Raw genomic sequence first — 25,368 nt, 5'->3', positions numbered from 1 at the left:
CACCCTGGTTGGGAAACACTGGCCTAAAACAGTGTTTCCCAACCAGGGTGCCTCCAGATGTTGCAAAACTACAAGTCCCAGGTTGGGAAACACTGTGCCCGGCCTCCGCCCCACCTTACTGTAAGGGCATGCTGGGAGTTGTAGTCCTGCAGCTGGGGGCAGGGGACAAGCTTGTCACATTTATTATCACCTGCTCACACATCTCCTGCACCACACAACTACAACTCCCAGCATGTCCTTACTGTAAGGGCATGCTGGCAGTTGTAGTCGTGCGGGGCGGGAGATGTGTGAGCAGGTGATAATAAATGTACTAACCCATTTTTTTGTTTTCTTCTCATTTCAGATCCGTTTATCCTGTGGACTCCTTCGGATTCGGTGGACTACTTCGATGACCAGCGTTTTTCTTTGTTTGATTTTAATAAAATGGTTAACGAGGGCTTGTGGGGGAGTGTTTTTTGTAATAAAAATTTTTTAAAACCTGTTGTGTTTTTTTCTTACTTTACTAGACAGGCTTAGTAGTGGAAGCTGTCTTATAGACAGAGTCCATTACTAACCTGGGCTTAGCGCTAGCCACAAAAACAGCTAGTGCTAACCCCCTATTATTACCCCGGTACCCAACGCCACAGGGGTGCCGGGAAGAGCCGGTACCAACAGGCCTGGAGCGTCAAAAATGGCGCTCCTGGGCCTAGGCGGTAACAGGCTGGCGTTATTTAGGCTGGGGAGGGCCAGTAACAATGGTCCTCGCCCACCCTGGGAACGTCAGGCTGTTACTGTTTGGTTGGTATTTGGCTGAGAATGAAAATAGGGGGGACCCTATGCGTTTTTTTTTTTAAATAAATAATTAAATATATTAAAAAAACGCATAGGGTCCCCCTATTTTTATTCTCAACCAAATACCAACCAAACAGTAACAGCCTGACGTTACCAGGGTGGGCGAGGACCATTGTTACTGGCCCTCCCCAACCTAAATAACGCCAGCCTGTTACCGCCTAGGCCCAGGAGCGCCATTTTTGACGCTCCGGGCCTGTTGGTACCGGCTCTTCCCGGCACCCCTGTGGTGTTGGGTACCGGGGTAATAATTGGGGGTTAGCGCTAGCTGTTTTTGTGGCTAACGCTAAGCTCGGCTTAGTAATGGACTCAGTCTATAAGACAGCTTCCACTACTAAGCCTGTCTAGTAAAGTAAAATAAAAATAAAACACAACAGGTTTTAAAAAAAATTTATTACAAAAAACACTCCCCCACAAGCCCTCGTTAACCATTTTATTAACATCAAGCAAAGAAAAACGCTGGTCATCGAAGTAGTCCACCGAATCCGAAGGAGTCCACAGGATACACAGATCTGTAGAAGAAGTAACCAAAAAAAAAAAAAGTGTAAGTACATTTAGGGAGAAAAAAACTGTGTTAAAAAATGTAATAAACACACACACACACACACTAAACGCCGTTTACCACTTCTGAGCCATGACTACAATTTACAGTGATCCCTCAACTTACAATGGCCTCAACATACAATAGTTTCAACATACAATGGTCTTTTCTGGACCATCGTAAGTTGAAACCAGACTCAACATACAATGCTACAGACAGTCCAGATCTGTAAAACGTGTCAATGGCTGGAAGAACCAACCAATCAAAATGGGCATTCACTGGTAAAACCCCTGTATTACTGAAGTGTATGCACTGACTGGTATTACATGTTCTGTACACTTTACCTGTATCAGGGTTAGCTGCTCTTTTGGACACCAGGTGAGGGCGACTCCATTACTTGTTTTGGACATTGCCTGTACTGTACAGGACCCCTGAAGAAGCTCCTGTCCTCTACATAGACCAGTGTTTGCCAAGCAGGGTGGCCCCATTTTTTGCAAAACTACAACTCCCAGCATGCCCGGACAGCCTTTGGCTGTCCAGGCATGCTGGGAGTTATAGTTTTGCAACAGCTGGAGGCTCCCTGCTTGGGAAACACTGACATAGACAGTGATTTACAGCTCCCACCAGATCTTTATTACTTGTATATATAAGGATTTGCTTTATCTATATCAGTTATCTACTTATTTTTCTTTGTCACTTTTTCCTATTTTTGGATGACATTTTGGTGCCTTTAGAACCAATTACCCTGTTTCCATAGAGTTATGGTCTCAACATACAATGGTTTCAACTTACAATGGTTTTCCTGGAACCAATTAATATTGTAACTTGAGGGACCACTGTAGTTATTGAATTATTTAGATGTGGTGAAAAAGCTAAAAAAAAACTCAAAAACAAAAGATCCAGAAGGAAACCAGCAGCCAAACCTATTCAGACAGCTGGAAAAAGGAACAGACTATTTTTTCTACTACATGAAGTAAATTTCCCCCTTTTGCCTATGTGTGCCAAATTTATTAATGCCGTGCAACAATTTAGTAAATTTGTCGCACATAGTCAAAAATGAAGTAGAAAAAAACAGGGTAAAAACCAGACTACATAGTAAAAGATTAGTAAATGCCCCCCCCTGTTCTTTCCTCTTTGTCCTCCTCCCAACATGCCTGGACTATTGTGGATTGGAGAATCCAAGTAATGAAAGGCAAGTAACAACAATACCATTGTGTAGCACAGTGTTTCCCAACCAGGGTGCCACCAGCTGTTGCAAAACTATAACTCCCCATATTCTCGGACAGCCTTTGGCTGTCCAGGCATGCTGGGAGTTGTAGTTTTGCAATAGCTGGAGGCACCCTGGTTGGAAAACACTAGTGTAACATATGAAGGAGATATACACATAAAGGTTTGCAGCACTAACTTAAGAACTGCTGCAGTCTCTTTAGACAGATGTCATCTTGGAAATAGTTATTTCCTAGAGCCAAGATCCCATTCTTGTGCAGTAAAACTTTAAAGGGGTATTCCAGAAAAAAAACTTTTTTATTTATTTATTATTTTTTTATATCAACTGGCTCAAGAAAGTTAAACAGATTTGTAAATTACTTCTATAAAAAAAATCTTAATCCTTCAAATAATTATCAGCTGCTTAAGTTGAGTTGTTCTTTTCTGTCTGGCAACAGTGCTCTCTGCTGACATCTGCTTGTCTCGGGAACTGCAAGAGATTTGCTTCTACTCTGGACAGTTCCCAAGACAGGTGTCATCAGAGAGCACTTAGACAGAAAAGAACAACCTTAACTTCAGCAGCTCATAAGTACTGAAAGGATTAAGATTTTTTAATAAAGTAATTTACAAATCTGTTTAACTTTCTGGAGGCAGTTGAGAGATATATATATACTTTTTCCTGGATAAGCCCTTTAACCTGCAAGCGCGGGATCTTGGCACATGTTGCAGCTGCATAATTGCGGAGGGAGTTTATGAATAGAATATAGAAACACACAACACCACCAGTGTACCAAAAATACTCATTTGCATATTCTGATTTATCTAAATATTTCCTAAATGGTGCAATGTATTAATTAAAAATAAAAAAAGTACAATTGTGACCAGGGTCACCATTACTATTACTGCATACCACTAGATGATAAATTCCCTTTCTATGACTGATCTATGAAGAGGAAACAACTAGGTTTTGATGAGTGAATATGGGCTCCTTTTAAAAAGTGTTTCCCTGTGTTTAGAGATGTATTAGTATGTTTGACCATCAGACATTATGCATGTGATTTTGTTTTCCAGAAAAGGAGAATCGACTGTGTTTAAAGCCCATACGGGCACAGTGCGGAGTGTCAGTTTCTCCAGCGACGGGCAGTCTCTGGTCACTGCGTCAGATGATAAGACGGTCAAAGTGTGGACGGTTCACAGGCAAAAGTTCCTCTTCTCTCTGAATCAGCACATAAACTGGGTTCGCTGTGCCAAGTAGGTGCCATTAATGTTTCTAATGCTACAGCTCCCCACAGCAGCACAGAGGACAAGTGTATTAGCTGTCACAGCACATGCCTTGTCAGATGATCGGTATTAGCTATTAGTTGTGACCATTGTCAGCCATTTTGGCGGCTATGGGCAGCCATTTGGTGGCATGCATACATGTCTGTAAACTGACCTGATGACCTTGGGTATGTCATTTTCATAGTTCTTTCTCTGCACCTTCTGTGCTGCTTGGATAAGTACCTAAGACAAAGGCAGCTCCTACACTAAGGTGGGAGCCCAAATGGCCCCTGATAACTGATATTGTAAGTTCCACAATGAAACATGATGTGATGATCAGGGGCTGAACTCACCCTCTGTAGCACTGTTCTCAGTCTCTTCCCTCCTTCAGGTTTTCACCAGATGGGCGACTAATCGTGTCCGCCAGTGACGACAAAACCATAAAACTGTGGGACAAAACCAGTCGGGAATGCACACACTCCTTCTGTGAACATGGCGGGTAAGGACATTTCCATAACTTAAATACCATCAAACTGCAAGAAAACCCTGACACACCTGCTTTTACTGAACTACATTTCCCAGGATCCCCAGCAGGCAATAAAGTGTTTGTTCTTGAGGCAAATTGGACATAATGTCACACCAAATTGGACATAATGTCACACCAAACTCCAAAAATGGGCTAGACAAAATTATTGGCACCCTTAACTTAATATTTGGTTGCACACCCTTTGGAAAAAAATAACTGAAATCAGTCACTTCCTATAACCATCAATAAGCTTCTTACACCTCTCAGCCGGAATGTTGGACCACTCTCTTTCTTTGCAAACTGCTCCAGGTCTCTCTTATTGGAAGGGCGCCTTTTCCCAACAGCAATTTTAAGATCTCTCCACAGGTTTTCAATGGGATTTATATCTGGACTCATTGCTGGCCACTTCAGAACTCAACAGTGCTTTGTTGCCATCCATTCCTGGGTGCTTTTTGATGTATGTTTGGGGTCATTGTCCTGCTGAAAGACCCAAGATCTCTGACACAAAACCTGCTTTCTGACACTGGGCTGTACAGTGCTACCCAAAATACAAGGATAATCCTCAGATTTCATGATGTCTTGCACACATTCAAGGCACCCAGTACCAGAGGCAGCAAAACAACCCCAAAACATCATTGAACCTCCACCATATTTCACTGTAGGTACGGTGTTCTTTTCTTTGTAGGCCTCATTCCGTTTTTGGTAAACAGTAGAATGATGTGCTTTACCAAAAATCTCTATCTTGGTCTCATCTGTCCACAAGACATTTTCCCAGAAGGATTTTGGCTGGCTCAAGTTCATTTTAGCAAAATGTAGTCTTGCTTTTTTATGTCTGTCTGTGTCAGCAGTGGGGTCCTCCTGGGTCTTCTGCCATAGCGTTTCATTTAATTTAAATGTCGACAGATAGTTCGCTCTGACACTGATTCTCCCTGAGCCTGCAGGACACCTTGAATATCTTTGGAACTTGTTTGGGGCTGCTTATCCACCATCCGGACTATCCTGCGTTGATACCGTTCAGCAATTTTTCTCTTCCGTCCACGCCCAGGGAGATTAGCTACAGTGCCATGGGTTGCAAACTTCTTGATAATGTTGCGCACTGTGGACAAAGGCAAATCTAGATCTCTGGAGATGGACTTGTAACCTTGAGATTGTTGATGGTTTTTCCACAATTTTGGTTCTCAAGTCCTCAGACAGTTCTCTTCTCCTCTTTCTGCTGTCCATGCTTAGTGTGGCACACACAGTGCAAAGACTAAGTGAACTCCTCTCCTTTTTTTATCTGCTTTCAGGTGTGATTTTTATATTGCCCACACCTGTTACTTGCCCCAGGAAAGTTTTAAAGGAGCATCACATGCTTGAATCAATCTTATTTTTCCACAATTTTGAAAGGGTGGCAATAATTTTGTCCAGCCCATTTTTGGAGTTTGGTGTGACATTATGTCCAATTTGCTTTTTTTCCTCCCTTTTTTGGTTTAGTTCCAATACACACAAAGGGAATAAACATGTGTATAGCAAAACATGTGTTACTGCAATCCATTTCTGTGAGAAATACTCAATTTTCTAGAAAAATTTCAGGGGTGCCAACATTTACGGCCATGACTGTACATACTAATACATGGACCCCTCCCTGATGAGGACTGTAGATAAAAAGGATTTCTGGTTGCCAGAAAACGTCTTTTGCATCAATTTCTCTAGCTTTTTAACATTTTTGTTGTTCAGTTAATGGGGGCCTATACAAATCTGGTGTCTGAAAGCCCATCCTGATCTCGTACTACTCGCAGCTGATGTTTTGTTACAGTTGTTATCAGTCTAGACAATCCACTGTGAGGTAAACAGCCTGGACCTGACACATTTACCTTCACTGAACCATTGTAACAAACACCAGGGGAGAGAGATTTGTGCTGCAGATGTCTTTAGCTCAGAGATTTGCCTGGATACAACTGTAATAAATTCTCAGTTACAAAAAGTATTAGGTCTGTTTATTTTAGATTCTAGCCTCTAGATCAATGTTTCCCAACTAGGGTAACTCCCAGCTGTTGCAAAACTACAACTCCCAGCATGCCCGGACAGCCAAAGGCTGTCCGGTCATGCTGGGAGTTGTAGTTTTGCAACAGCTGCAGGCACCCTGGTTGGGAAACAGTTCTCTAGACATATACACAAATGTTCCCACTCTCTTGACAGCACGCAGTGACATTAAAATAACTATTAGAATTCAGTTTCCTCAGTAAGGGGGTAGGTTCCTGTCAGATTTCATATGACAAGTAGTCATAAAGTCTCTGCCATACAGATCAATGGAATACCACCCCCTACAGGCCACCATGGAGTATATGCCTTGGTACCTCTGACTTTGAAATTAATCATTATGTGTACTAAATGGGTACTCTGGTGAAAAACATCTTATCCCCTATCCAGCGTCGGGACCCCCGCGATCTCCGGCACGGCATCCCCGTTATTCGTGCACAGAGCGAACTCCCGTACTAGCCATCACGCCTCTGCCATAGACATGAATGGAGGGGGTGTGGCGTGACGTCACATCATGAACATGGAGGCTTCGGTGTTCCGGATGCTGCCGGCCCGGAGATCGCGGGGGTCCTCGGCAGCGGAATCCCCGTGATCAGACATCTTATCCCAAGGGATAGGGGATAAGATGTTTTTCACCAGAGTACCCCTTTAAGTCTTTGAGTGTCAGTGTTGACATGTGAGGCGGCTCCTGTGCTTTGTGCTTCAGGTTTGTGAACTTTGTGGACTTTCACCCAAGCGGGACCTGTGTGGCGGCTGCGGCCACTGACAACACCGTGAAAGTTTGGGACATCCGAATGAACAAACTTATCCAGCATTACCAAGGTATTGTGTCCTGCAATGTGGGCTCCTGTTATTCCCCACCTGAAGACATATAGTTAAGTGGGGAATTATTGATAGGACACACATCATTAAGCTGGTTGTACAGTCAATGAACCTAAAAGACACCATCCTAGTAGCGTGTTGGTAAAAAGGAGCCCGCACCACATCATACTGTACAATACCCAGCCTAAATACTGCCATTATAGGGCAAGTCCTCAAGCTGATGGGGGGAAAAAACGATGTTGAAACTTGTGAGATGTCTTTAGTGATAAACCTGAGTTCGTAGAAAAACATGACCTCACATCCCTTTAAATAGCCCATTGTGTATACTATGATCCCGGCTGTGTTTATAGAGTAGAGGTCGGTATAATCGCGGTATTTGCTGAGTCACTAATGTGGCTGACGCCTGTCAAGACTTCCCACATCACACTCAATCCACAAGCAATCTGTGTCCCCAAAGCTGTTGTGAAACTACAACAACCAGCATATTCTGACAGCATGAAGCTGTAATGGCTTGCTGGTAGTTGTAGTTTTAGCTTCTGGTTGCAGGTCATCGCTCTATACTGTTTAGAAGCCACGTGTATAATAAAATCTTCCCCTGACTGATTCTGAACCATTAAATGTAAACTGCTGCTGAAAATGTGAAAGGTGTGTTTTTTTTGTATTTTTTTTTATAGGAATAGTGAAAGGGGTTCTCCACTGCCCTGTCTTCCGGAGCTCCGCTAGTAGCGCCTGGAAGTTTATTACTTTGGACGCAGTGTGCGGGCTTCCGTGTTCAAGGCCGCCCCCTCGTGACGTCACGCCTGCCCTCTCAACGAAAGTCTATGGGAAGGGGGCGTGACAGCGGTCACGCCCCCTTCCCATAGACTTTCGTTGAGGGGGTGCTAGCTGCAATAATGGAGTCCACCCCTCACATTTTTATCTTTTCATGTGAAAACACTGAAGAAATGACACTGTGCTACAATGTAAAGTAGTGAGTGTGCAGCCTGTATAGCAGAGTTTAATGTTGCGTCCTCTCAAAATAATTCAACACACAGCCATTCATGTCTAAAACTTGGCAACAAAAGTGAGTCCACCTCTAAGTGGTAAATGGGCCCAATTAGCCATTTTCCCTCCCCGGTGTCATGTGACTCTTTTAGGGTTACAAGGTCTCTGGTGTGAATGGGGAGCAGGTGGTGTTATCACTTTCACACTCTCTAATACTGGTCACTGGAAGTTAAACATGGCGCCTAATGGCAAAAATCTTTCTGAGGACCTGAAAAGAGAACTTTTGCTCTACATAAAGATGACCTAGGCTATAAGAAGATTGCCAAGACCCTTAAAGGATACCTCCGGGATGTACAAATTATCCCCTATCCTAAGGATACGGGATAAGAGTTAGATTGTGGGGGGTCCGACGGCTGGGGTCGGACCCTTTAACTGAGCTGCAGCATGGTGGGCAAGACCATACAGTTGTTTTACAGGATAAGTTCCATTCAGAACAGGCCATCCCATGGTAGACCAAAGAAGTTGAGTTCACATGCTCGGCGTTATATAGAAAGGTTTTCTTTTGGAAACAGGCATATGAGTGATGCCAGTATTGTTGCAGAGGTTGGTGGGGTGGGGTGGGGGCTAAGTCTGTCAGTGCTCAGACCATAGGCCGCACACTGCATCAAATTGGTCTGCATGGCTGTCGTTCCTGAAGGAAGCCTCTTCTAAAGATGATGCAGAGAAAGCCTACAAACAGTTTGCTGCAGGCCAAGGATATGGATTACTGGAACCATGTCCTGTGGTCCGATGAGACCAAACTAAACTTATTTGGTTCAGATGATAAGCGCGTGTGGCAGCAACCAGGTGAGGAGTACAGACAAGTGTGTCTTGCCTACAGTGATGGTGGGGGCTGGGACAATAAAAAGCAGTTTTCATGGTTATGCAAAGGGCACAAAGTAAAGTAGCGAGTGCATAGCACAGTGTTTCCCAACCAGGGTGCCTCCAGATGTTGCAAAACTACAACTCCCAGCATGCCTGGACAGCCAAAGGCTGTCCAGGCATGCTGGGAGTTGTAGTTTTGCAACATCTGGAGGCACCCTGGTTGGGAAACACTGGCATAGCATGTATAACATAATATTGTGTTCCCTCTACACACAGCCATGACCATCAGCACTCTGGAAAAGTAATATCTTGTCCGATTGATATTATGCATGTTGGAGTTATATAGTGTGTTATATTTATATAGTGTGTTACCCAATAAACAGCCCCTTGAAGTGATTTTAGGTTAATGACAACACTTATTCCTTGTCCGGTCTGTAAAATGGTGAGGGGTCCTGTGATGCAGGGCTCCTAGTGATGGCTGGTGTCTGTTCCTGTATCTTTCAGTACACAGCGGAGCAGTGAACTCCCTCTCCTTTCACCCCTCGGGTAACTATCTCGTCACCTCCTCTAATGATTCCACCCTGAAGATCCTGGACCTGCTGGAGGGACGGCTACTGTACACGCTGCATGGCCATCAGGTAAGCGTATATGGCTTAAACTCCAGTCTCATTCTGTTACCAGACACTCAGCAGCTTTCACAAGTACTTTGTTTCAGTTCTTTAACATGGTCAGGATCTCTGCTTGCAGTTTGTGTATTTATTATACTGGAAATAAGAGTTTTCATTCACTAAGTCCTGTTTATGTTTTGCAGGGAGCAGTGACTTGTGTCAAGTTCTCTAAGGAAGGACGGTTCTTCGCCTCTGGAGGATCTGATGAGCAAGTGAGTGTTGTTTACAGGGGACGTGTGTATGGGGCTCCCACCTGAGAGTGTCTGTGTACACGATTAGAAAACAAAAGATGGCATCAGGAAAACCGTGGAGCTAGGTGCCCTTACATATTAGTGGGATGCTCTGGTCACAACACTCAGGACAAACATTGTTAATTAATTTTCAGCCATAAGATCGTTAGATCTTCTGAATACGTGTGTGTGTGTGTGTTTTATAGCTTTTAAATAAAGAATTATAACAGGCGATGCATTTCAACCTCAGAGCCTTTCATCAGGTCAGTGCAAGATCATTGTCATGTGGCCATAAGACTTAATGTCCAGGTGTGTGCCCCTTATGAAGATGACTGTTTGCATGTGGGCCTCACCCCTGAGATGGTGACATGTTTGTGTGCCCAATGCACCCAAGATGGCGATGACTGTGTGTGTGTGCGCGTGGACACACACACACACCTGAGAAACATGAAGACTGTGTGTGCCCATTGCACGCAAGATGGCGATGACTGTATGTGGGGGCACACGCCTGAGACGCATGAAGACTGTATTAATCAAACAAGTAGAAGAACGAAAGGATGCACTCACCCGGGATGAGGTTTTCTCCTCTGCGCCTACTTGCCTGTGTGATACACCGATGAATGAATAAAGTCTTCTATCTTCAAGAATCCCGGGTGAGTGCATCCTTATGTTCTTCTACTTGTTTGATTAATATTGGCTTCTGCTTCCTCTGGATTGCACCACAGTGAACGTGTGAACAGAGATAGACTTATCTATTGGGATTGGTCTTAGTCTTGGGCAGGACTACGTTCTTTACGTTGGCATGAAGACTGTGCCCATTGCACGCAAGATGGCAATGACTGTATGTGGGGGCACACACCTGAGAAGCATGAAGACTGTGTGCCCATTGCACGCAAGATGGTGATGACTGTGCGTGGGGGGGGGGGGTGGGGGCACACACCTGAGAAGCATGAAGACTGTTTACCCATTGTACCTGAGATGGTGATGACTAGGTGTGTGGCATGAAGACTGTGGGGTAGATTTATCAAAACCTGTGCAGAGGAAGAGTTGTGCAGTTTCCTATAGCAACCAATCAGCTCTTTTTTTTTAGTTGTTAAAATGATCTCTGAAGAATCAATGACACAGTCTGGTTGCTATAAGCAACTGCTCCACTCTTCCTGTCATACAGGTATTGATAAGACTCCCCTGTGTGTGTGGCACACACCGAAGAGGCTGATGAGAGTGCGCACCGCTCACACATGTTCTATTCTGCCTAGATCATGGTCTGGAAAACAAACTTTGATTCCTCTACGTACAGCGACGTAATGAAGCACAACAGACGAGATGTGTTCATGACCGGCGCAGAGACCAAAGCAAGTAGTACCCTGCTCCAACCCCAAGCAGACCCAGCACATGAGGGGGTAAGGTGAAATCTATCAGGGCTATACACATGACTAGGCTAAGATATTGGGACTCACCAGCCACACGTTGTAGTCTTATTCCTACATGTGCTAGATATGGTGACATGTCTTTATCCGGCAGGAATAGGAATCCTGAGTCTGATTATCGGGCAGTTGTCTTGTTACTGCCTCGCAACCCTTGACAAAGCGGATTTCTCCGCGAAACGTCGGGGAGGTTCTGAATGAGTTTTAACCAGCGGCAGGTTGAATTATAAGAGGACTGGTAGTTCATGGTTAGGTGTTGCAGATACAAAGCACACCAATTATACACAATAATTTAGTACCATAGCTCCAGTGATACCGGACACAGTAGGGGGTCATAATAATACCCCCTCTGAAGCACAGCACTGCATTGCTGATAATTTTAAAACGTGTGTAGGGGTTATTATATTTTATACGAATTGAATAAAAGTTGTTTTTTAGGGGAGGGTATCTAGTAAGGGTCTATCCCCGAGAGGGGGCACCCCCTTAAAGGTTGATCAATACACTATTACCCTGAGACCCTCAGGGACATTTTCTTGTTTGTTTGTTACTATATTGACCTATCAGTTGAGTATTTTGCAGCAATCAAAATATTGAAACCACGTACTTAAAGGGGTACTCCGGTTATGGCATACCTGTCCCCTACCCACAGGAAAGGGCTTAACCCCTTAAAGACTCAGCCCATTTTGACTTTAGGGACACAGACAATTTTATTTTAGCGTTTTTTTTTTTTTTTTTTTTTTCTCCTCACCTTCTAAAAATCATAACTCTTTTATATTTCCATCCACAGACCCATGTAAGGGCTTGGTTTTTTTGTGTGACTAACTGTACTGTGTAATGACATCAGTTATTTTACCATAAAATGTACAGTAAACTCAATTATTGTATGAGGAAATTGAAATGAAAACTGATGTCTTGCATATTTTAGAGGCTTTGGTTTGCACTCTGAACACCTTATGGTAAAAATTACGTTTTCTTTATGCTGTGGGTCAATACAATTAAAATAGCCATGATTACCTACTTTTTATATTATTGTACTTGCGGACGCCCGCTCAGCAGGTTAAGCAACCAGGACCCACGGCTAATGCCAGACGTCGCCAATCTGTTATTCTCAAGGTTATTCCCATTCCTGGCTAGTTCAGTGGGCTGATCGGGACTGCTGCGGCAAAACCGCGGCATCCATATAAGCTGAGAGGACGGGGGGAGCTGTCTTACCTTTTTCTCTGTCATCTGATCAGTGCTCCAGCCTTGCGTTGACCTATGCTAGGCTGAAGCATTGGAGCACCGATGACACTGATCAATGCTCTCCTATGGAGAAGCATTTATCAGTGTATGCAATCCAAAGATTGCATGTCATAGTCCCCTGTGGGGAACAAAAAAAAAAGTTAAAAAAAAAAATATAATGCATTAACCCCTTAATAAAAGTTAAAATCACCCCCCCCCCCTTTTCCCATTTTTAAAATAGTAATATGTAAAAAAAATAAAGCCTAAGCGTGTGTGGTATTGTTGCATGCATAAAAGTCCGAACTATTAAAATATAATGTTAATTAAACCGAATGGTCAAAGCGCAAAGGTTTATTGGGGGACGGCCTTTTTAATTTATTTTATTTGTTTATTTATCTTTACTCCCCCCACTATTTATGTCCCCATAGGGGACTATTTATAGCGATTAATAGTCCAAACACCTCAAGGAATGGAGAAATCGGCACTGTATAATGTAGAGCTTATAGCTCACCAGCGGGTGCTCTGCTTCTCAGGTCTTGACCCCAAACCAAGGAAACTCCAGCAAAAAGTAAAGAAGCGGCACTCCAGAATCAAATGAAGGTTGTGTTTATTCACCCATCATGTGCAGAGATGCGACGTTTCAGCCTCACAATGAGGCTTTTCTCAAGCAATTATCATCTGTTACATCACTTCCTTTTATATCAAAAAACAGTGTGACATCATTGTCTCATATACATATAATAACAAAACAATTAAAGTGCAAATATTCAAAATCAGTGGCAATACCTTTCCATATATATATATATCCAGTGTACAGTGACTTTATAAAACATATTCCAATGTATATCGTGCTATATAAAGCATCATCACATATAAATCATACATAGTTATTGTATAATAAAATAGTTTTCATGACATATGGTGTGATGATTGAGATATGTGGAGTGGCGGCCTTGTATAGGTGAGCGGTAGGTTCACAGGTGGTCATCCTGAATTAGATAGTATTACTTGATATTAAACCTTGATTACAGTTTATGGTCCCCTTCACTAATATTTTGCGTGACGCTAAGATGCGAACCAAACACCGATAGGACTATGTGGTCCAAATGGTGCTAGGACTATGTTGTCCATGTGCTTTCTTCCAATAAGTGTCAATTATTACCCCAGGGACGGGCCCGATGTGGCTGTTTGACAGCCTCGGGACGGACCAGGGGTTATGGGTCCTCTTCCCATTTTTGGTGATAGACTGATTATGGGGGGAGCCTGACACACTACCTTCATGCATGAATGTATATGGATGTGTGTGGAGGGTTCCATAAACTTATGTAGTCTAACGTATATGTAATGGTAAACTTGTCCATATTATGTGGCATTAATTAGTCCACATTGTGGGATGCCCTCTTAATGAAAAAATATATATACTCACCTCGAATATATAGTTGCCCTATGCATTTACTCACTGCACACAAATTGTTCTGTTGCCCTATATTTTTGGTTTCACTTGATAATACAGACTTGCTGGTGGCTAAACAGTTTGTTTTTCACATTTCATGGAGCCTATTGATATTGCACATATACCTTGTTGATAGATGGGATCGCTGCCCTGGCTTAAGATGGCCGAGAAGGACATGGATGCACATGCGCCAGATAACGGCCGACTTGTTACAGGCACAGCATTCTGTTACATTGAATCCGCGCATGCGCGAACACGGTGATCCGTGACGCGTCTGATATGACGTTGAAGGGAGCTTCCGTACTTGCGCAGTTTGTTTGTATACAAACGAATAATCTCGTGGCTACATGACAGCGGAGGAGGTGAGCAGTGTAAGGACGGCCCACTGAGCTGAAATTATACAATAACTATGTATGATTTATATGCGATGACGCTTTATATAGCACGATATACATTGGAATATGATGTATTATAATGTCACTGTACACTGGATTTATATATATGGAAAGGTATTGCCACTGATGGTGAATATTTGCACTTTAATTGTTTTGTTATATGTATGTATGTATGACAATGATGTCACTGTTTTTTTTTTTTTTTTTTTTTTTTTTTATATATAAAAGGAAGTGATGTAACACATAATTGCTTGAGAAAATCCTCATTGTGAGGCTGAAACGTCGCATCTCTGCACATGATGGGTGAATAAACACAACCTTCATTTGATTCTGGAGTGCCGCTTCTTTACTTTATAGCGATTAATAGAGTGCTAATACTGTTCAGTGCTATGCATAGGCATAGTACTTATCGGTATTATTGGCGATCTTATTCTCTGGTCTGCTCGATGTCAGACCAGAGAAGACCACCACGGGAGAGAGGCAGGTGGGGGGACCTCCGTCCTCTTGCATGATCAGATCCCCGTGGCTGTGCCGCGGGTGATCCGATCATTCAATCAAAGTGCTGCATTGCCGCGATCTGTATTGATCACTGCATCTGAGGGGTTAATGGCTGCCATCAGTGTGATCACCATTACCGGCGGGTTCCTGGCTACTGATAGCAGCCGGGCCTGGCATGCATGATGCGAGCACTGTTCCGATGCTTGCGTCATGTACAGGAAGTAAATGTACACCCCGGTGCGCTAGGTCCCAGCAGATTAACTGTCAAATTGGTCTCAGGAGTGACAGCCCCCTCAGCCAGTCACCAGCTCACGTGGGACACTGCTGCAGTGCGTGATTGGTGGACTGTGCTGTCACTCCCAAAGCCAGTTCCTCTCAGAAGGTGGGGGCCAGAAGATCAGAGTAAAGAGACTGGCCTTATCCGGAAGACTGCGTGGATAATGGGGATACATTTTGCATAGCTGTAATACCCCTTTAATGTGGAGAAGGCTGGATGTTTTTTTGCTTTTCACCTGGGGGTAGGGAGTGAGATTTGCATTTACGTGGCATGGAGTTGGCCTTCAGTTACCAGTTTACACAGCTTTTGCTCAATGAAAGGAGTCAATTTATGTGTTATTACATACGTTGTCTGGTGTCTTCCCAGCCTCACAATACCATGGTGAGTTTGGAGGACAGAAGGAGCCCCATCCCACCTAGACCCCAGTCTACCGACTGTAGACCAAAATCTCAACCTGATGACTACAATATGCGGAATGTCGCCAACACTCTGGAGCACATCGTTGGACAGTTAGATATTCTTACTCAGGTAGGAACGTCCATCAGTCATAGAAGCCTTACACCCCTCTTTGTCATGTACTCACTGTATATTTCTGTGTACTGCTGCACCTCCCATATGAGAGATTCTTATCTGTTCATTCTGAGCTTCCTTATTCATAAATCGAATGCTCACTCTAAAGAGTACTGCAGCCATAGCAGGATAGGGGATAAGTGTCTGATCCCGTGGGGGGTTGTACTGCTGGGGACCCCCGCGATCTCCTGTACGGGGACCCGGCCTTCCTGCGGCTAATGGGCGTGTTGTCAACCTAATTGAGATCGATGACACGCCCCCTCCATACAGCTCTATGGGAGAGGCGGGGATGCACGAATGTGGCATCTATTAAATGGGCACTCTCATTAAAAGTAACTTGCTATTGCACTCCTTATGGTAAATAAAAAAAATCTTTCTAATGTACTTTGTTTAAAAATTTTTACTTTTCTGTTTTGTGTTTAAAAAAAAAAAAAAAACTGCCACTTGGTGTCTCCCTACTTTTTCACCCATCTTTTGCACAGACTTTGGACTCACTCCTGCTTGCCTGGCAGAAGTCCAAAAGCAGGAAATGCTGATGAGGGGGGGGGGGTGCAGCCTTATCCAATCATAGCTCATCTCACACACTGATATGCTCTGGGCTGTGTGTAGCAGAGTGAGGGAGGAAGTTCTCCCCTTTATGACTTCAAATGATGTCACACCTGCTGGGTAACCCCCCTTCCCGGTCTGTGACTCTGACTGAGACTGAGCAGAGAATACAGAGCAATATCAAGGTAGAAAACTAAAAAATTTATAAAAATAAAGGCAGGGGGTAGTTTATCATGATGAGGCAGTGAACTGGGAGGATTATAAAGTTTAACAAGATTATGAGAGGTACTCTTTAACACAAACTACTGGAAGAGATAAAATTAAAAAAAAATATAAGAGGAAATGTTATAGGCTGAGATTGATCTATTCCGTGGATGGAAGGATAAATGTCACTTGTGTATTATGCCGAGATAGAAATATTAAAGCTACCTACTTAAAGGGGTACTCCGGTGAAAACCTTTTCTCTTTTAAATCAACTGGTGGCAGAAAGTTAAACATTTGTAAATTGCTTCTATTAAAAAATCTTAATCCCTCCTGTACTTATTAGCTGCCGAATACTACAGAGGAAATCCTTTTCTTTTTGGAATGCTCTCTGATGACATCACGACCACAGTTCTCTCTGCCGACGTTGTTATAATAATAATAACTTTATTTATTGCTGTCCTTAGTGGGATTTGAACCCAAGTCCTCAGCACTGCAAGGCAGCAGTGCTAACCACTGAGCCACCATGCTGCCCTTAGCATACATCTGCTATGCAGGGTTGCTAAAATGGACAGAGATGTCAGCAGAGAGCAGTGTGTTCGTGATGTCATCAGTGTTCCAAAAAGAAAGGAATTTCCTCTGTAGCATTCAGCAGCTAATAAGTACTGGAAGGATTAAGATTTTTTTAATAGAAGTAATTTACAAATATGTTTACCTTTCTGCCACCAGTTGATTTAAAAGAAAAAAGGTTTTCACCAGAGTACCCCTTTAACCCCTTAAGGACTCAGGGTTTTTCCGTTTTTGCACTTTCGTTTTTTCCTCCTTACCTTTAAAAAATCATAACCCTTTCAATTTTCCACCTAAAAATCCATATTATGGCTTATTTTTTGCGTCGCCAATTCTACTTTGCAGTGACATTAGTCATTTTACCCAAAAATGCACGGCGAAACGGAAAAAAAAATCATTGTGCGACAAAATCGAAAAAAAGCCATTTTGTAACTTTTGGGGGCTTCCGTTTCTACGCAGTGCATATTTCGGTAAAAATTACACCTTATCATTATTCTGTAGGTCCATACGATTAAAATGATACCCTACTTATTATATAGGTTTGATTTTGTCGCACTTCTGGAAAAAATCATAACTACATGCAGGAAAATTTATACGTTTAAAAATGTCATCTTCTGACCCCTATAACTTTTTTATTTTTCCACGTACGGGGCAGTATGAGGACTCATTTTTTGCGCCGTGATCTGAAGTTTTTATCGGTATGATTTTTGTTTTGATCTGACTTTTTGATCACTTTTTAATGTTATAAAAAGTTACCAAAATACGCTTTTTTGGACTTTGGAATTTTTTTGCGCGTACGCCATTGACCGTACGGCTTAATTAATGATATATTTTTATAGTTCGGACATTTACGCACGTGGCGATACCACATATGTTTATTTTTATTTTTTTTTTACACTGTTTTATTTTTCTTATGGGAAAAGGGGGGTGATTCAAACTTTTATTAGGGAAGGGGTTAAATGACCTTTATTAACACTTTTTTTTTACTTTTTTTTTGCAGTGTTATAGGTCCCATAGGGACCTATAACACTGCACACACTGATCTTTCATCCTGATCACTGGCGTGTATTAACACGCCTGTGATCAGCATTATCGACGCTTGACTGCTCCTGCCTGGATCTCAGGCACGGAGCAGTCATTCGTCGATCGGACACCGAGGAGGCAGGTAAGAGCCCTCCCGGTGTCCGATCAGCTGTTCCGGACGCCGCGATTTCACCGCGGCGGTCCCGAACAGCCCGACTGAGCAGCCGGGATACTTTCAGTTTCACTTTAGAAGCGGCGGTCAGCTTTGACCGCCGCTTCTAAAGGGTTAATACCGCACATCGCCGCAATCGGCGATGTGTGGTATTAGCCGCGGGTCCCGGCCGTTGATTAGCGCCGGGACCCACGCGATATGATGCGGGATCGCGGCGCGATCCCGCTTCATATCGCGGGAGCCGGCGCAGGACGTAAATATACGTCCTGCGTCGTTAAGGGGTTAAAGGGGTACTCCATTTATGCTAAACCTGGTCTCAGGAGTAACAGCCCCCTCAGCCAATCACCTGTTGAGGTGGGAAATCGCTGCGGCCCAGTTCTCCCTGATGATCAACACTGTGAAGAGCCCCTTATCCTCATATATATTCTTTTATTTCCCTCTCTTTTCTAGACCGTAGGTATTTTAGAGCAGAGACTCTCTCTGACTGAAGACAAACTGAGAGAATGTATGGAAAGGCAGAAGAGGCCCAGCATGGACACATGATGGTGCTGTACTCGTGTACAAAGCTTATTTTATCCTTTTTTACTGTAAATATAAAATATTTTATCAATAAATAGTTTTTGTTGGGTTTTATATTTCCCACCCTTTGTTTATTTTGTGTTGCTTATATAAGTCCTGACAGCAGTCGGCAGTGATCGGCTTCACTTCCTTTATGGTTGGATCAATAGTCACGTTTAAAGGGGTACTCCAGTGGAAAACTTTCTTTTTTTTGTGCCAGGAAGTTAAACAGATTTGTAAATAACTTCTATTTAAAAAAATATTAATCCTTCCAGTACTTTTTGGCTGCTGTATACTACAGAGGAAATTCTTTTCTTTTTGGATTTCTTTTCTGTCTGACCACATTGCTCTCTGCTGACACCTCTGTCCATGTTAGGAACTGTCCAGAGCAGAAGCAAATCCCCATAGCAAACATATGCTGCTCTGGTCATTTCCTAAAATGAACAGAGGTGTCAGCAGAGAGCACTGTGGACAGACAGAAAAGAAATCCAAAAAGAAAAGAATTTCCTCTGTAGTACACAGCAGCTAATATGTACTGGAAGGATTAAGATTTTTTTTTTATAAAAGTCATTTACAAATCTGTTTAACTTTTTGGCACCAGTTGATTAAAAAAATGCTTTTCCCACTGGAGTACCCCTTTAAACCTCAGACAGAGCGCTACATAGCGTAGTAAATCCAGGCGATAAGGGAAAGAACGGGGTGAGGAATACGCTTACCCCAGTAAGTTGTGTACCCCAAACACAACCATTGAAGAAGGCATAAAGTTATCGCCCTGCAGCCATTCCACATGACAATACAGCGGATAGGAGATGGGCTTACTTCAAAGAGGTGGTGGGGCTGTCCAGCGCCATGTTTACCTACCACCTATTTGAAGCAAGCCTGTCTCCTATCTGTTAAACTGTAGTAGCAGCCATACTGGTTATCACCCAGTGCTCCCATAGGGGGGCACAGACGCCCACCTCTCTACAGCAGATCCTGATCATATGGTCACTTATCGCCTTTATTACGAGGACATCTTACTGCAATAATTTCCTCATTGGCCTCAACAATACTATTAGCACATTTCTTGTTTGTGGTTTCACAACTTTAGGAGGAAGTTTCTTGCTATAAGGTTTTGTGTGTAACTTCCACATCACTCTGACACAACCTCCACCCACTGATAAGTAGACATGAGAAGTGTCACCTTGGGACACACATTAACTCCTTAATGTTACTGACTATTGTGGCCTTCAGGACACTGATATTTAGGATTTTGGTTCCCCCCCCCCCCCCCACTTTGAAAATTGTTCCCTGTAGAGAATTGTGTCCAAGCAGCTGATGATAAATGCTGAGTCAGCAGGTCACTGATTGGCTGAGACGCGCACATCCGCCCTATACTATTGGTTGTTTGGGGGGGGGGGGGGGCAGCCTCGCTCTGCTTGGTATTTGGCGCCAGCTCAATGGACACATTTCACTACACCCCGATCTCCACGCTCTCACAGCAGGATAAAGCAAACTGTATCCTCTCTATGGGGAAGATTTATCAAAACCCGTGCAAAGGAAAAGTTGCCCAGTTGCCAATAGCAACCAATCCGATTGCTTCTTTCAGTTTGCAGAGGTCTAGTTAAAAATGAAAGAAGTGATCTGATTGGTTGCTATGGGCAACTTTCCTCTGCACAGGTTTTGATAAATCTCCCCCTATGAGAGCAGAGAGATTGGGACATAAGTGGAGAACAGGGATGATGAGAACTGTGTCCCTGCTGCTGCGGCTCACTCTCTCCTCTGCTGTAAAACTCTGAATCCGATCCCCACGGCTCTCATCAGCCTGGAGGATGTAGAAATGTGTGTCCCCACTGCTGGCTCTCATCAGCCTGGATCCCGATCCCCACGGCGAGGATGTAAGAATGTGTGTCCCTTAGTGCAGAGGCATGAGATACCGCTATCCATCACCGCTCTCCCCTGCCTCTCATTACTGCTTCTTCAAATCAGTGTACCCGCACCTCACTGCTTCCCCGTGACAGTGTCCCCCGTGCAGAGGCAAGGGAGGGCGCGATCCCTGCTCTCCCCTGCCTCGAGGATGTAGAAAATCTGTGGGGAAGCAGTGAGGCATGGGTACACTGATTTGAAGAAGTGGTAATCAGAGGCAGAGGAGAGCGGTGATGGATAGCGGTCTCTCCTGCCTCTGCACCCCAAGACACACATTTCTACATCCTCGCTGCAGGGAATGGAGATGGAGAGAGCCAGCAGGGGGGACACAGATTTCTACATCCTCGCTGCAGGGAATGGAGAGAGCCAGCAGGGGGGACACAGATTTCTACATCCTCCAGGCTGATGAGAGCCGTGCGGATTGGGTTCACAGTTTTACAGCAGTGGCGAGAGTGAGCTGCAGCAGCGGGGACACAATTCTTACCATCCCTGTTCTCCATTTCTCTGCCCTGATCTCTCCACTCTCATAGAGAGGATACAGTTTGCTATATTCCATTGTGAGAGCGGAGAGATTGGGGGTAGTGAAATGTGCCCAGGAAGCTGGCGCCAAATCCTGAGCTGAGCGAGGCTGCACATCCCCCCCCCCCCCAACCAATAGTATAGGGCGGGTGTGTGTGTCTCAGCCAGTCACAGTGGCTTTGCTGACTCAGCATTTATCAGCTGCTTGGACACATTTCTCTACAGGGAACAGTCTTCTTCACTACACCAGTATTTTTTTACATTTTTTTTTCTGTAGCTGTGTGAAGGCTTGGGTTTGCAGTTGTTTGTTGTTTTGAGCTGTACTCCTTTGTACGTATTCTTTTGGGTACAGATGACCAATTACTTTTTTTTTTTTTTTTTATTCTGTTTTTTGGCGGAAGGATGAAAAGTTATGTAAATAAAGTGGAATAATTATTAAGCAGGCACATCTGAGACACACTGGGGTCCATTGTCTGCAAATCCGCAGCATAAGGAGCCATGAGGATTCTTTCAGACTGCCGTTTGAACATGACAGTGCAACACCGGTCAGGAAAACTGGAGAATAGTGGGAGAAAAAAAAATTATATGACTTTTTCTCCCGCTAAGAAAAAACAACGGCACCCGACGGACCCCATAATAGTAAAAGGGATCTGTCGGGCCCCGTCCGGATAACTAACATTAAAGACATCAAAAAAAAAAAATAAATAAAAAAAAAAGAGCCTAACAGCCATTTTCTGGCAGGGCACAGCGGCAGTGTGAAAGGGGCCTTATACTCCAGAGCTGCACTCGCTATTCTGCTACAGGAGTCAGTGCACATACATTAGAAGAATAGTGGGAAAAGCTCTGGAGTAATGTACACAGTGACCCCACTAGCAGAATGAGAGAAGCTCTGGAGTATTCTGCTTGTCTACATACATACATTACTCCAGAGCTGTGCTCTCTATTCTGCTGGTGGAGTCAGTGTACACATACATTACTCCAGAGCTGCACTCTCTATTCTGCTACAGGAGTCACAGTGCACATACATTAGAAGAATAGTGGGAAAAGCTCTGGAGTAATGTACACAGTGGGGGACATGTATCAAAGATTTTACCCCTGTTTTGTGTGTATTTTTTTGCGCAAAATTTTGCGCAAGCCCTTTTTTTTGCGCATTTTTTTGCGCACGTTTTGGTAGAGCATGTCCTCCAGATGTGGCTGAATCAGGGTACCTTGGAGTGACATCTATAGTACACATGGATTTATTACCTGCGTACTTTTCCTTTGCACCAAAAATTTTGACGCACGTGCGTCTTTTTCCCCATAAATATAAGCCAACTTTAACTGCACGTAGCGAAATCCTTTCTATTTCTGAAGGAAAGTTCTACTAAGGAACCACCAGAATGTTATCACTTTCCTATCTCAATTCCTCATTTGGTTGCTTTATATTTTTACTCCTTGGTTATTCCAAAGCACTTTGAAAATAATTTGCATATAGAATATTTGTTAACAGTTCAGTTATTCATTAGATCACTTGTATATTGTTATTTTATGATCCAACAATTTAATACATTTACATAGGAAATGTTTGATATCTTACTTATCATTGAACAAGATCCGTCACATTATAATAGCTTTGTAATCCACTTAACACTGTAGATCATTCTCCTTTTATTTTTACAATTTACTGCTTTCCGTTATACTTTTCCCCAGCGCCCGGTAAGATGGTGGCTATCACTGATAACCAGCCATCTTACCATGTGACCACGGGGGGGTTTCATCCCCCCCCAGCGATCACTGCTATCAGATGGTCAAATATGACTAGCTGATAGCAGCGCGGTGTGTGAGTCCGGATCACGGGGATCGGGACACACACCGCTCTGCTAAGTGTCCCTTACCCGTCCCCTGGCGTCACTTACCCGGCCATGCGGTGTCCCGAGCGGTCCCGGTGCGAGCGGCGTCCTCACGCGGTCCTGGAGGTGGTGCGTCCCCGGTGGTGAGTTTGCAGCAGCAGGGCGGCATCTTCATTGGCAGCAGTGAGATTGGCGTAAAGCGATCTCACCGCTGCCTCTGGGAGTTTCAAAACTGCAACTCCCAGCATGCCCAGACAGCCTTTGGGTTTCTGGGCATGCTGGGAGTTGTAGTTTTGCAACATCTGGAGGGCCACAGTTTGGAGACCACTGTATAATGGTCTCCAATCTGTGCTCTTCCAGATGTTCCAAAATTACAAATCTCAGCATGCCCACTCTGTCGAGGCATGCTGGGAGTTGTAGTTCTGTAACATCTGGATGACCACAGATTGGAGACCATTATACAGTGGTCTACAAACTGTGGACCTCCAGCTGTTGCAAAACTACAACTCCCAGCATGCCCAGACTGCCCAAGCATGCTGGGAGTTGTAGTTCGTCAACATCTGACCCTTCAGATATTGCCGAAATACAACTTCCAGCATGTCTGGCCATGCTGGGAATTAGTTTTGCAACAGCTGGAGGCTCACTAGTTGGGAAACATTGTTCGTTTCCTAACTCTTTTTCCCAACCCGTGTGCCTCCAGCTGTGCCTCCAAACTATAACGCCCAGCATGCACTGACAGACCATGCATGCTGGGAATTGAAGTTGTGCAACAGCTGGAGGCACACTGGTTTGGAAACACTAAGTTAAGTAAAAAACTTTCAAGTGTTTTGCAACCAGTGTGCCTTCAGCTGTTGCATAACTACAACCCTCAGCATGCACGGACTGCCAAAGGGCATGCTGGGAGTTGTAGCAGTATGCCTCCAGCTGTTGCATAACTACATGTTGCAGCATGTCCTTCTGCTGTCACTGCATGCTGAGATTTGAAGTTTTTGCAACAGCTGAAGGCACACTGGTTGCGAAACACTGAGTCTGTTTCCATGTTTCGCAACCAGTGTGCCTCCAGCTGTTGCAAAACTACAACTCCCAGCATGCACGGACAGCCAAAGGGCATGCTCGGAGTTATTGTTTTGCAACAGCTGGATGTTCTCCCCCCCCCCTCCCCCCATTGTGAATGGACAGGGTACACTCACATGGGCAGAGGTTTACAGGGAGTGCTGCAAGATTGAGATGCAGCAAACTCGCTGTCAACCTCCGCCCGTGTGACTGTACCCTAAAAACACTACACTACACTACACTTAAATAAAATAAGTAAAAAACACTTTATATACACATAACGCTACATAGCCGCCCTCCCCTCCCCAATAAATATGACTAACGTCTGGTACGGCACTGTTTCCAAAATGGAGCCTCCAACTGTTGCAAAACAACAACTCCCATTGACAGCCATTGACTGTCCAGGCATGTTGGGAGTTTTGCAACAGCTGAAGGCACCCTGTTTGGGAAACACTGGCATAGAATACCCCTATGTCCACCCCTATGCAAAACCATAATTTAGGCCTCAAATGCGCATGGCGGTCTCTCACTTTGGAGCCCTGTCGTATTTCAAGGCAACATTTTAGGGTCACATATGGGGTATCGCCGTACTCGGGAGAAATTGCCTTACAGATTTTGGGGGGCTTTTTCTCCTTTTACCCATTATGAAAAGGAACAGTTGGAGTCTACACCAGTATGTTAGTGTATAAAAATTTAATTATTTACACTGACATACAGGTATTGCCGCATACTTTACATTTTCACAAGAGGTAAATGGGAAAAAAATCCCCATTTTTTGGGACACAATTTAGCCAGAGTACGGAGATACCACATATGTGGGCGCAAAGTGCTCTGCGGGCGCACAACAAGGCCCAGAAGGTAGAGTGCACCATGTACATTTGAGGTTATTTGCACAGGGGGGGGTCACAGATGTTAAATGAAGAATAAGGACATTGGTATAATTGATGTGTTATAATTGGTGCAAAAAGTGGTATTATTGTCAGATTAAAACTCTACATAATGAAGAAAAAAAATTCTAAAACTAATAACGAGGACAAAACTTACTGTTTAGGTGCAGATACACTGCAGACAAAGCTCCTACTAAATAGAGCTGCGGTGTAAATTTATGCTCTGAGGAGAATTCTAAATTTCAACGCAATTCAACAAAGTATCTGTGCAAGAATGATAAATTTAACGCAGCTGCGCCAAATTTACACAACAGGAAGAGGG

The 25,368-nt window shown here is 43.8% G+C and overlaps 1 protein-coding gene across 3 annotated transcripts in view; it reads left to right on the top strand.

Moving 5' to 3' along the window:
* POC1A (POC1 centriolar protein A) overlaps positions 1-18,918 on the top strand; it is a 38,011-nt gene extending 19,093 nt beyond the window's left edge. For 2 of the 3 annotated variants that reach the window (XM_056525054.1, XM_056525053.1), the window contains exons 4-11: positions 3,647-3,826; positions 4,227-4,334; positions 7,087-7,202; positions 9,555-9,688; positions 9,862-9,930; positions 11,205-11,348; positions 15,583-15,744; positions 18,746-18,918. In XM_056525054.1, the coding sequence (XP_056381029.1) occupies positions 3,647-3,826; positions 4,227-4,334; positions 7,087-7,202; positions 9,555-9,688; positions 9,862-9,930; positions 11,205-11,348; positions 15,583-15,744; positions 18,746-18,838 (1,006 nt within the window). In that variant the 3' untranslated portion in view covers positions 18,839-18,918. The remainder of the gene's footprint in view (positions 1-3,646; positions 3,827-4,226; positions 4,335-7,086; positions 7,203-9,554; positions 9,689-9,861; positions 9,931-11,204; positions 11,349-15,582; positions 15,745-18,745) is intronic. The other variant, XM_056525055.1, reaches the window with a different exon arrangement.
* The last annotated feature ends 6,450 nt before the right edge of the window (positions 18,919-25,368 follow it).

Source organism: Hyla sarda, chromosome 6 (genome assembly GCF_029499605.1).
Source record: "Hyla sarda isolate aHylSar1 chromosome 6, aHylSar1.hap1, whole genome shotgun sequence".
Lineage (NCBI taxonomy): Eukaryota > Metazoa > Chordata > Amphibia > Anura > Hylidae > Hyla > Hyla sarda.
Note: the sequence above shows the minus strand (reverse complement) of the source record. Positions and strands in the feature narration are given on the sequence as shown.